We start from the raw sequence: 12,186 nt of genomic DNA, 5'->3' as shown, positions 1-12,186 counted from the left end.
ATCTATTTTTAACTCTTTGAGGAACCTCCACAAATTTTTCCAGAGTGGCTGCACCAGTTCACATTCCCACCAACAGTGCAGGAGGGTTCCCCCTTCTCCACATCCTCTCCAACATTTCTTGTTTCCTGCCTTGTTAATTTCCCCCATTCTCACTGGCGTGAGGTGGGATCTCATTGTGGTTTTGAATTGTATTTCCCTGATGGCAAATGATGCAGAGCATTTTCTCATGTGCTTGTTGGCCATGTCTATGTCTTCCTCTGATATCACTGCATTTCTGAAGTGTCTGGGTGATGCAGTAGGTTAAGTGCCTGACTCTTAATTTCAGCTCAGGTCTGATCTCAGGGTCGTGAGATCCTCCCCACGCTCAGTGAGGAGTCTGCTTAGGTTTCTCTCTCTCTCTCTCTGTCCCTCCTTTCCCCACCTACCCCCTTAAATAAATAAGTAAATCTTAAAAAAAAATCACTGCACGCCTTTTATTAGCTCTTGATTTTCATTACAAACGATGATGAGTTAAAAGGGGTTGAAAGGTATACTGATTCAAATAAGGAAACAGTGAACAAAAACAATACTTTTGACTTTAAAAATCTTTGTCTTAATTTTTTTATTATAAATAATTTATTTTCCTTATGGCAAGTAAGTTAGAGTTTTCTCCATGTGTGATATCAGGATAGAAAAAAGTAATAAAAGTACAACTTTTATTACTTACGTAATATAAGCAGGTAAGTTCCATGAGGCATGTAGAATACAATTGTATTTTTTATTTATTCACATTCTTAAACATGTAATTTAAAAATATAGGGCAAATTAATAGTTTCTTACACATTTTCTACTCGAACACGCTGATAGTCAGAGAGTATAGCACCTACTGATATCCCTTCTACTTCTTCTTTTTCCTGAAAAATAAAAGAAAAAACATAAATTTAAAAATAAACCTGTGGCTACACATCATGCTCTGAAATTTACTAAAGAACTTTCCATCTTGAAAAATTTATGAAAATGAAGTCCACATTCAGAGAAAATAAACAGATTTAAATCATACTCTCAGCTATGGGGAAAATAATTATTTTACTTAAAATCCCAATAACTAGAAACTATTTTCCATGGAGAAGGCAAAGACTTAGATGGTACTTTCAAAATGTTTTCTCACTTAACATATTTTTAAAGACTCAATGATGTTCAGTTGAAATTTTTGAGAAATTTCTATTTAAGGACAATGTTTTCTCAGACTCAGTAACTTTACAAAAAATAAGCAATGGCATAAGTAGAAAAAGGGACACAATGATTTTTATCTGTATCTCAGAAAACGTAAGATTAACATGGGAGCATCCAGGAAGCAGAGATGGTAGAGGCATGACTGGAATAACAGTATAGCCCAGTGGATAAACATTCCACGATAAGAAGGAAGCAATGAATTATTACCAATAGAGTTACAACTGAGATTAACCAGCAATGCATCCAGCAGAATCTCATAGCAAAGACGACTAGTCTATGCTCTTTAATGACAGAGGATATGTAAATTCAAATATGATCAAGTTTGCAAATGATACAAAGCTAGGATAGTTTTTAAACATAAAGAAAAGAAGATCAATCCAGTACATGGATGGATATGGAGAACTTGGGGATTTGGAAGGACAGGTCTAAGATGAAATTTAATGTAAAAAAGTGTAAGAACAATACACAATACAGGTATACACTAGGGAACTGTTATCTAGAAAACAGATACAAAGAAAGTGACTGGGGGGTAATTACTTATAACAAACCAAATAGAAATTCTCTGAATAGGCATAAAAGAAAAATCCATCTTTATATGGAGTATAGATGAAACTACTTGAGAGAGATGATTTCATTATTAATACTCTTTCCATACTTGGAAATCTACAAAAAAAAGAAAAAAAAAAAAAGAAAAGAAAAAGAAAAGAAAAAGAAAAGCAACAGTGTCTCACATAAAAACATATGTAATATTCAGACATACTGAAATACTCGAGTGTGTCCTAATAGGATGCCATAATAAATAAACAAAATGCACAAGAGGAATCTCTCATGTCTTTGGAGATAAAGCCAATTTAAAGTTTCCTCTCCAGAATGATAAAGAAGTATATGCTCAAACAGCCCCAAAATAAAATGATTCTATTAGATAAGGATAACAGGAAAAAAGCTATTTCCTTTACTTCCCTAGTTTAGCAACTCTGTGAGAGCATTTGCTTATAACCTTTCTCTTCACTTCCTAGTCATTTTTTTTTCATAAGTCATTGTATTCATTAGAAAAGGTCAAGGCATAGTGTTCCTGAATAAATGCAAATATGGCACAGATCAGAGTAGTGAACAGTGTCATCAAAAGATAAAAATCAGTTCCATTCCTATACCATACAGTTGTTTATAAGTTCTGCCATAAGAAATGTCAAGTTCTGAATATTAGATATGCATGTATTTCTCTGAGCTGGGACATCCACCTTCTTCTGCCCTCAGCCATTGGTATTCCTGGTTCTTGGGCCTTGGAAATTGCACTGAAATTTGTATCATTGACTTCCCTGGTTCTTAGGCTTTTGGGTTTGGACTGGAACCATACCATCAGCTTTCTGGGGCCCCCAGCTTGCAAATGGCAGATCATAGGACTTCTCGGCCTCCATAATCAGATGATAATCTCTCATAATAAATGTCTTTCTGTGTATCTTTATATATCCTTAGTTCGCTGTTTCTCTAGAGAACCATGACTAATATATAACCTTTAACATTCAACTCTACAGTCCAGTTACAATAAACTTTTCCAACATAGTAAGTCCTTAATAAGCCATGGGTAAGACTTCTGCTGACTCCTTAACCATTTAGAACATACTACTAACTGAAGAAAGGCAAATTAGACCTTTAAAAGATAAAGATCTAACAGAGTCAATCTACTCCATAAAAAACATAAAGCTATAAGCTCAGGCCCTAACCCATAACCTACATCTCTTGGGGGGAAAAGTTACTAAATTAACAACAGCAACAAAATAACAGCAGTGGAAGTGTCAACTAAGAAACAAAGAAAAAGTGACCACTAGGATCAAAGATAAACTGAGGCTGCATGAAGACAGAGTCAAATAAATCACCTTGTGCCATAATGGAAATAAAAAATGAATGTGTTGGAGAAAATAGTTAACACAGAATCTGGGATCCAGGAATCTGGCCACATTCAAACCACCCTCCTATGATACAATTCTACGACCACTGTGCAACCTTTAGACTCTAATTTAGGCTGCCTCTTGCTTTCAGATCAAGAAAGATTATGCTAATCCATCAGAACAAGCATTCTCATCCTTTTAACACAAATGCTCTACATTATAATGAATTGACATTCTGGCTTACACAGTCTTAAACCAATTTGATTTATATTAATCTGTACTAGAGACACTAGTAACTTCTTGGTACATTGTCAAAATCAGGTCTCTAGACTAGAGAACTATACCACAGTTGTTCACCAAAAGTAATATCACCAAGCTTAACCAGTCATGTAATTCTCTCCAAGAATAAGGCTAATTGTCATTTTTCTTTATTCATTTAAGTAACAAAATAAGGGACTTGATATATAAGGGATGGTCAGCGGTATGGAGTAGTAGTGCAGTTGAAAGCATGCATCAAGAAGTAAAAGGAAAAAAGGTCTAGAAAAGGCAGTTTGGATCAGATTGTTCAGAAATGTGGCCTGCAATGAGAAGGCAATGAAGAGTCCTTCTCTGTACAAATTTTTAAAAATAATTCTATTAAGGCACAATTTACATACAATAAACTGTATCCATTTAAAGTCCACAATTCATTGAGTTTTAACAAATGTACATTCCAGTGAAACTACCACCCCAACCAAGACACAAATCCGGGGATTCCTGGGTGGCTCAGAGATTTAGCACCTGCCTTTGGCCCAGGGCGCGATCCTGGAGTCCCGGGATCGAGTCCCACATTGGGCTCCCAGCATGGAGCCTGCTTCTCCCTCTGCCTCTCTCTCTCTCTATCATAAATAAAAAAATAAAAAAAATTAATCTTAAAAAAAAGACACAAATCATTTTTATTATACCCAAATGATATCTTGTGCCTCTGCAGCCCAACCCTCCTCCCTTCACTCCTGGTTTCAGGACTAACCTGCTTTATGTCATTATGCATTAGGTTGCATTTTTTCAAATGTTATATATACATACTATGATACAATATATATCCTTTAGTTTCTACCCTCTTTCACACAGTATGATTTTGAGATTAATCCACGTTGTGTGTATCCATAGCTCATTCCTTTGTATTCCATTTTAATCCATTGTATGGATATACAATATCTGTTTATCCATTCTCTTGTTGATGAATATTTGGGTTGCTTCTAGTTTGGGGGTTCTTGTGAATAAAGCTACCATGAATTTTTCTATAGGTCTTTGTGAGAACATATATATGTTCGTTTCCCTTGGATTGTGTAAATGATTTTAAGAAGTAAGATATGATCATATTTACAAGTAGAAAGACAAGACTGGTAACAGTGTTAAGGGTAAACTAGAGAGTAGATAAAGAGAAAAAGCTTAATCTGAAGAACTGAAGGATTCTGAACTGAAGGATGGAGATAAGAAGCTAAATTCCACAAACAATTTAAAGACAAAATTAATAAAACTTGGGAACCATCAGCACAAAGATAAGCAACATACATAAATGGTGGGACCAATGATTCTTGTTTAAGTGACTATCAGCTTAAGAACTACATGTCTTAAAAAAAAAATACTGAGTTTACTTAGCTTTGTGTATGTTTCTTCAGTTTGTTTTCCAGGTATTCAAAGTAGAAAAGACTATTAGGCATATTGAATTCTCTGGTGCTCAAGAGAGTATAGATAAAGATGTGGGTGTTATAAGCTAATATAAGAGAACTTAAAGCTGCAGGAGGAAACAAATCTAAGAAGCAGGACATAGAGCAAAAAGGGAGCTGAGTGTAAGGCTGTGAGGATACTGCAAAATGTAAGGACAGGAAGAATAAAGGGTCTTCAGTGAAGACACTGGAAAAGATAATAAGAGACACAGTGAGGACAGAGTAATGGTGTACGGACAAATACAAACTAACTCTATCTAGGAAAAGGAAAGATAAGATAAAATAACAATATCACCAAGTGCCTTGTATATACTAAAATCTGTGCAATGAAATCTGTATATCTTACCTTGGTTATTCCTGATAGCAATCAAAAATACTATTAAACTTATTTCATATATGAAAAAATAAGATTACTCCATTCAAACTGATATACCTGATTAATAGAATAAGAAGCCTTTACATTGGTGCCTGTCTGCCAACCACACCTGTGCTTTTACTTATATACATATACAGTGTTACATGCTGTAGAAAGTTCAATAGAACCACTGTATTTTATAATTAAGAAGTTAGTTATGATCACTGTGGGGAAAACTGTAGTCCTGTTTGATAAAAGAACGAAATATTTGACATACCATTGCCAAATTCTTCAAAAAATGAATTTCAGATCCTCAGTTAAATAAATGATTAATCATGAATATCTATTGCTAAATTCAACACAATTCATAGAATTTTGAGATCAAACACAGATTAAATTACAGTTCTGTCATCAAGATAACCAAAGGCACAGAAAATGACAATAAAAAATAATAATGTCAATAATAGGTAAGTTAGAGACAAAGACTGGACCCAGGCAGATTGCTGAGTCACAGGATTTCTCAGACATAAGTGGACACTACTCAGCTTAGAATATTACCACTATCAATGATAGATTTGTTACTTCAACTCAGAAAATAGTGAAGTCAGCAATGACATCACTGAGTATTAGAAACAGCAGCACATAATACCATTAAGAATTTATATTAGAAAAAAAAAAAGAATTTATATTAGTTACTGCTTTCAACAATGCTCCAAGGTAGACTATCATCTTTGTTTTGTAAATAAAAAATGCTAAAAGATGTTACCAAAGTCAGCTATAACCAGATTAGCTAAGTGCACATCACAGAGCCATCTGTTACCTATATCACCCCTTTCCCCAATCACTGTCAATATGAGACATGAGCAAGACTGCTGAGAAGTGAGTCTAGGCAATATGGCCAGTAGTAACAAAAGATAGGACATTTGCAAAAGCTAACACATATTCACAAACTGGTACAAACACAGTTTCATTTCTACCAGCACATACATAAGAAAGAACACAGGTGTGGTTAGCAGACAGGCCTCAACAACAACAACAACAACAACAACAACAACAACAAAATTAGCAATGTAGAAGACATATCAAAGATAGAAATTTCTACCATTCTGACTAGTCAGCAAATTGTTAAATATAATTTTTTAAGTAGAGAATCCTCCCCACCAATTTTCACTGTCCACCTGATCATCTACCACATTCCTATACTCATTTAGATCTTCTGTGTGCATTCTGTTCTGTTCCACTGATTTGACTATTTCTGGGTCAGCCCCACATTGTTTTAATTATAGCATCTTCAGAATATGTCTGAATACCTGTTAGTGCACGTCTAATCCTTGTCTTTTTAAATTGGGAGATATTAGTGAACTTCTAAGGTTTTTCTACAATTATATATTACAAATCTGCAATCTTTTTTTAAAAATTTTTTTAAGATTATTTATTTATTTATTCATAGAGATGCAGAGAGAGAGAGAGAGAGAGGCAGAGGGAGAAGCAGGCTCCATGCAGGGAGCCGGACGTGGGACTCGATCCAGGGTCTCCAGGATCACGCCCTGGGCCGCAGGCGGCGCTAAACCGCTGCGCCACAGGGGCTGCCCTCTGCACTGCATTCTTAAGGCAGAGGATTGTGGTTTGACCTTCAGCATTTCTTTCCTTTTGAAATAAACTATGTTGTGCTTTTAATTAAGCATAGCCCTCCTATACATAGGTGATTTTTCCCCCTGCTCTGGGGAAACCATTCTAAATATTTAGAAAAGAAGGAAATAAAAGACTAAAAGATCTAAGGATCAACAACTCTATCAACCTATCAGCATCTGTACCTATTGATTCTGCCTCCTATAAAAATGGTCTCCGAAGCCCTAAGTGCTTCCAAGCATCCCTCTGCATGAGGTCCCAATTCATCCAGATAGCTCAAGGACTAAACTTTTATTCCCTACCACCCCTGCACCATCAATTTTTACTCCTGGTTCATGTTCATCATTATATAATATGCGGTGATAGCTGCCAAAAACTCATGTCTTCTTCCAGGTATCATTATTTCTTGCTATTAAAGTAAAACTCTTCAAAAGACCTTATATATTTTTCTCCATTTCCTCACCATCCATTCTCTTTTAAACCCACTCCAGGCCACCTTGAGTTCCCATCAGTCTCTTAAAACCTCTCTTATCATGTCAGTCAGTGACCACTAGGTTTGCCAAATTCAGTAGTCAATTCTCTGCCATTGCCTTATTTGAATTCTTCCTACCTTGATGGCTATTTCTTATTCTCCCTTACTGGCTACTTGTCCTCTTCATTATCTCTAAAAATTAAAGTGCCCAGAGTTCAGTCCTTGGCTCTCTTCTCTTCTCTAGCTATATGCATTCCCCAGTGATTTCATCTGGTTGGATGGTTCTAAATACAATCTGTAAGTTAATAACTCCTGCCTCTCCTCTGAGATCCAGAATCCAAATGTCTACTCCAATGTCTACTTGGGTGTTTACTAAGAATCTCAAACTTGAACAGATTCAAAACAAAACTCTTGATTCAGGCACATACACGCATCACACCCAAAGGTCATTCCATATGGCTCCTCATCTTAGGAAATGACATTGCACAAATATTATTGCTCAGGCCAAGAATCTTAGTCATTCACGATTTCTCCTTCCCTTATGACCTATATCCAATCAAGCAATAATTCCATTAGCTCCATCTTCCAAAAATATCCCAAATCTAACCAGTTTTCATCTCTTCTACCATTACCAATAGTCCTAACCACCATCACTCTCAATTGGACTACTGCAATAGTTTTCTAACTGGTTTCCCTAAGTTCACACTTCACTATAATCTATCTCCACAGAGTAACCAGTGATCTTTCAAAATATAAATCACAGCATGCAGCTCCTTGATTGAAAATTCTCTAATAGCTTCCCATTCTACTTAAGAGTAATATAAAGGGCCTTGTGAGCAATATACAAAGTTCTAAATGACCTGGACCCTTCCAACTTCTCTGACATCATCACCTATGACTATCCTCTCAACTCATTCCAGTGATCACACTAGACTTGCTGTTGCTCATTTAAGCTTGTTTACATCTCAGAATCTCCTTCCGTATGCCTATGACACATTTCCTATAGATATTTACATGACTTGTTCCCTCACATTTTTAGGGTCTTGCTCAAATATCTCAGAGAGGCCTCTGACTTCTTTCTAAAATATTCCTACTACCCCCTCACTACCCTCTCCTACTCCTGTCACTATTTCCTTGCCCTAGCTTTATTTTCTTCATAGCATTACCTGAAATTATATCATATATTTACTTATTTAATTTTTAAATGTACGTCTTCACCTATATGTGGGCAGGTATTTAGTCCTGTGTTTCCCTACATCCTCAGCTCTAGAAAAGTACCTGGGACAACACTGAATATTCAATAAATATTCATAATTGAATGAGGTTGATTAAATAAAATTACGGTACTTCTATACTTTAATAATTATCCAAAAACAAAACTAAGGCAATTATTTTGTAACATACATGACAAAGGGTTATTAATATCTGTCTTTCAAATTAATAAGGAATAGGTTAACACCCAACAATAAAAATGAGAAAAGATATTAGGCATTTTTAAGAGAATAAATACAAATGACTAATTTCAACTTTCAAAAGAATGAGGAAAATACAAGCTAGAATTACTTTCTGTTAAAGAAATATATACATGTGTGGGAGTAATTGATTAGAATTTGATTAACACTCAAAGATGATTAGGATATATAGAGTTGCATAAGCTAATGCACTGCAGATGAAGTTGTTACTCATGCATCTTTTCTGAAAACCAATTTTGCAATATGTATTGAGAAGTCTTATTATGTTTATTCTCTTACACCTAGCAATTTCACACTTTACTTCCAGAAATTTAGTCTATAAAAATAACTAACTGTGCACAAAGTTTATATATAAAGATTTTCATCTTATTACATTCTTTATGTTTTTGGAACAAAAATTTGAAAATCCTAAAATCTCAAGTAATAAGATAGTTGAATAAACCGTGGTATATTTAGAAGAGAGAAAACAAAGCAGTCATTAAAAATATTTTCAAAAGATATGTAATATAAGGAACTATTTATGTCATAAGATTCAGTGAAAAAAATTTCCACAGGTTGTGTATTAAAATACATGGGTTTTTTGGAAATATCCATAGGCAAGAAATGAGGACCAGAGACCATTTAGATTTATAACTTCCTATTTATAACTTTATACTTTCTCAAATATTTTTATACCATATGTATTACTTTTTCAATCAGGGAAAATATTATTAAAAACACATCTATGCATATGCGTATTCATCTTTTATCCCATGTGTAAATAAACTGGCAGGCAAAATTACTCATATATTTATTAAACAGCAATAAGTAAAACCCCAGTGTGTGACCAATCCTATATGAGGAAGGGGAAAACACATTTGAAAACAGCACAGTTGGAAACTTTAGAAATTAAAATCCCATAAGGGACGCAGAAGAATGGACATTTTAAAGAAAATAAGTGACATAAGTCTATACAACATAAAATAAACTATAAAAGAAGAAATTCTTGCCTGGGAGGAATGACATTAGGAAATATATTTTTAAAAATTCAGTCAGACATATCAATTTTCTGCCTTTCTTGACTACAAGAAAACTGATAACTGCTCCTACTATCTTCCTGTATCTTCCTTAGTATACTTAGTACTAAGTATTTATACTTTTTTTTTTTTAAGATTTTATTTATTTATTCATGAGACACACAGAGAGAAAGAGAGGCAGAGACACAGGCAAAGGGAGAAGCAGGTTCCACGCAGGGAGCCCGACGTGGGACTCGATCCCGGGTCTCCAGGATCACACCCTGGGCTGATGGTGGCACTAAACCGCTGAGCCACCCGGGCTGCCCAAGTACTTATACTTTAGTACAAAATCCACCAAATATTTTTCTTCAAAGAAATAAGTCCGACTCTAAAAAAGAAATATATATAAAACTTATCTGCTAACAAACTGACACAATCTTAATTGCCTATCTCCATTTGGTATCTGATTATACGGTTGAATCTCCTATAATTAATGAGGGCCTAATATGGCCTCACATGCCATTAGTCTTACTCTCATCAACAAAAGAAGTATGAACATAGACCTGCCCATAGTCCTAAAGTCTTATTAATGCCTACTCTTAATATCGGTGCCCTACAGTATCAGGAACACAGATACTCAAGGATGAAAAGGGACTTCTACTATGAAATGTATCTGCTCTGGTTTTCTCAAAGAGATGCGAAGCTCTTCCCTATCACAGCTAAAAGGCACCCAATACAGAGGATGGGATGGTGAAGGCATTCAGCCATCTGGCAATAGTGATAATGACAAGTTTATAAGGAGGGTTTTCAAGGTAGAAATCCAGACCCAAATTAGATTTGTTTACTCAATATTCACTCGTCCCCAGATGAAGAAGTTGGTTCACAAAGCCAAGATAAATTGAAAACAAACTGTCCTTTTTTTTTTAAACAAATGAAAACTAGACCTACTTATTCTAAAGATAAGAAGATATGCAGCTTGCATTTATTGGAGAAATTATTTTCTTTGAAAAATGCCTCAGTTACCAGTATTATTCTGTTAATGAGTTCCTGCCTGTTGAGAAAAAAATGATCTGCTGAATTTAAAGTGTTTTTCATCTGAAAAGCATTCTAACATTTTTAATATGAACCATTCATTAGAGAAGCACACTTGCAGTAGAGCTCTGAGTGGTGATATTTGGACTTCTGGCAACATGACATTATTAAATAAGAAACATTTGTGAATGCCAATGATGTTCTAGGGCCTGGATAACTAAACAAGAAATTTATATGGCCAGTAAAGCACTAGATGAAAGCTTTTCCTTAAACTTCTAATTCTTCACTTGAGTTGAATTACATAAGTCTAAGTTAAAAAATAACTAGAGAAATTAATACTATTTTATATGAAATAATTCTGAAAGTGACACTGAAAATTTTCAATTGGTAATGATTTCAAATGATATAAATTCCAACTAAAACTTTTGTTTGACTTGTTAAAAAGGCTTTTTTCTTAGCATCATCAATATAAGACACTTCTGAAGTGGAAAATGATCACCATCTGGAGTTCTTCCATTAAACAGTGAGCTCATGACAGAGTATTAGGTCACTAATTTGGAGGATTATTGTCTCCCTTTGTGAGCTTTCTCAATTAAATAGGGAAAAAAGTTGTTAAGGCTGAAAATTAAATGACAAAGAAATTGCAGAAAATCATAATCATTTGTTGTTTATTTCCATTTAAAGCTAGTATATTAATTTACTTTTAAGTCTCCATCTTAGTTGCCACAGTATTACTCTCCCGGTTTTGAATAAATTAGCTGTTTGCTACACAGTGAGTCCCAACCTCAATGCAGAAACTGAGAGTTTATTATTCATCCTAGACCAAATTCAGTCTAAATAGGAAGCTGAACAGAAGCCTAGAACTATAGTTTCTTTTACCATTGAGTTTCCCAAGAATACTCTTCTTGCTAAAAAGATAAGGTGACTTCTGTGAAACTCTTTAACAACAACAAAATAAATAAACAAAGGATTAAATTGTTAATACTTACTGGGAGAATAAAACAAACATCAGAAAGTGTTCAATTCTAAGCAAATCAGTTTGGTAGAAAGTGTTTAATCTGTTTAGAAACTGCTTTCTATATTCATTTTATAAGCTCCTAAAAAAACTTCCTTTGATTTGTTTGAGATGACTTTTAGAATGCAACTCAGATGAGGATTATTATATTTATATGATTTAAAAATTATTCCAGCTTTACTGAGTTCTATTTGGCAAGTGGAATTATAAGCTATTCAAAATGTGCAACATGGTGATTTGATATACACATACATTTTGCAAGAATTTAGAATTTTTACTATCAAGTTAATGAACAGATCCATCACCTCAAGTATTTTCTTTTTTCTTTTGGTGAGATTCAAATTCTACTCTCAAAGCAAATTTCAGTGATACAATTCACTATTAACAACAATAGTCATGTTACACACTA

At 34.5% G+C, this 12,186-nt stretch overlaps 1 protein-coding gene across 5 annotated transcripts in view; it reads right to left on the bottom strand.

Annotated features, from left to right (window-relative positions):
- The window catches only part of DPH6 (diphthamine biosynthesis 6), a 148,400-nt gene that overhangs the window by 52,335 nt on the left and 83,879 nt on the right, over nt 1-12,186 (bottom strand). For all 5 annotated transcript variants that reach the window (XM_041739762.1, XM_041739768.1, XM_041739752.1 and 2 more), the window contains exon 4: nt 820-893. In XM_041739762.1, coding sequence (XP_041595696.1) covers nt 820-893 — 74 coding nt within the window. The remainder of the gene's footprint in view (nt 1-819; nt 894-12,186) is intronic.

Source organism: Vulpes lagopus, chromosome 2 (genome assembly GCF_018345385.1).
Source record: "Vulpes lagopus strain Blue_001 chromosome 2, ASM1834538v1, whole genome shotgun sequence".
In the NCBI taxonomy this organism is placed as follows: Eukaryota; Metazoa; Chordata; class Mammalia; order Carnivora; family Canidae; genus Vulpes; species Vulpes lagopus.
The sequence above is the reverse complement of the archived record's forward strand: the minus strand, read 5'-3'. Positions and strand labels throughout refer to the sequence as shown.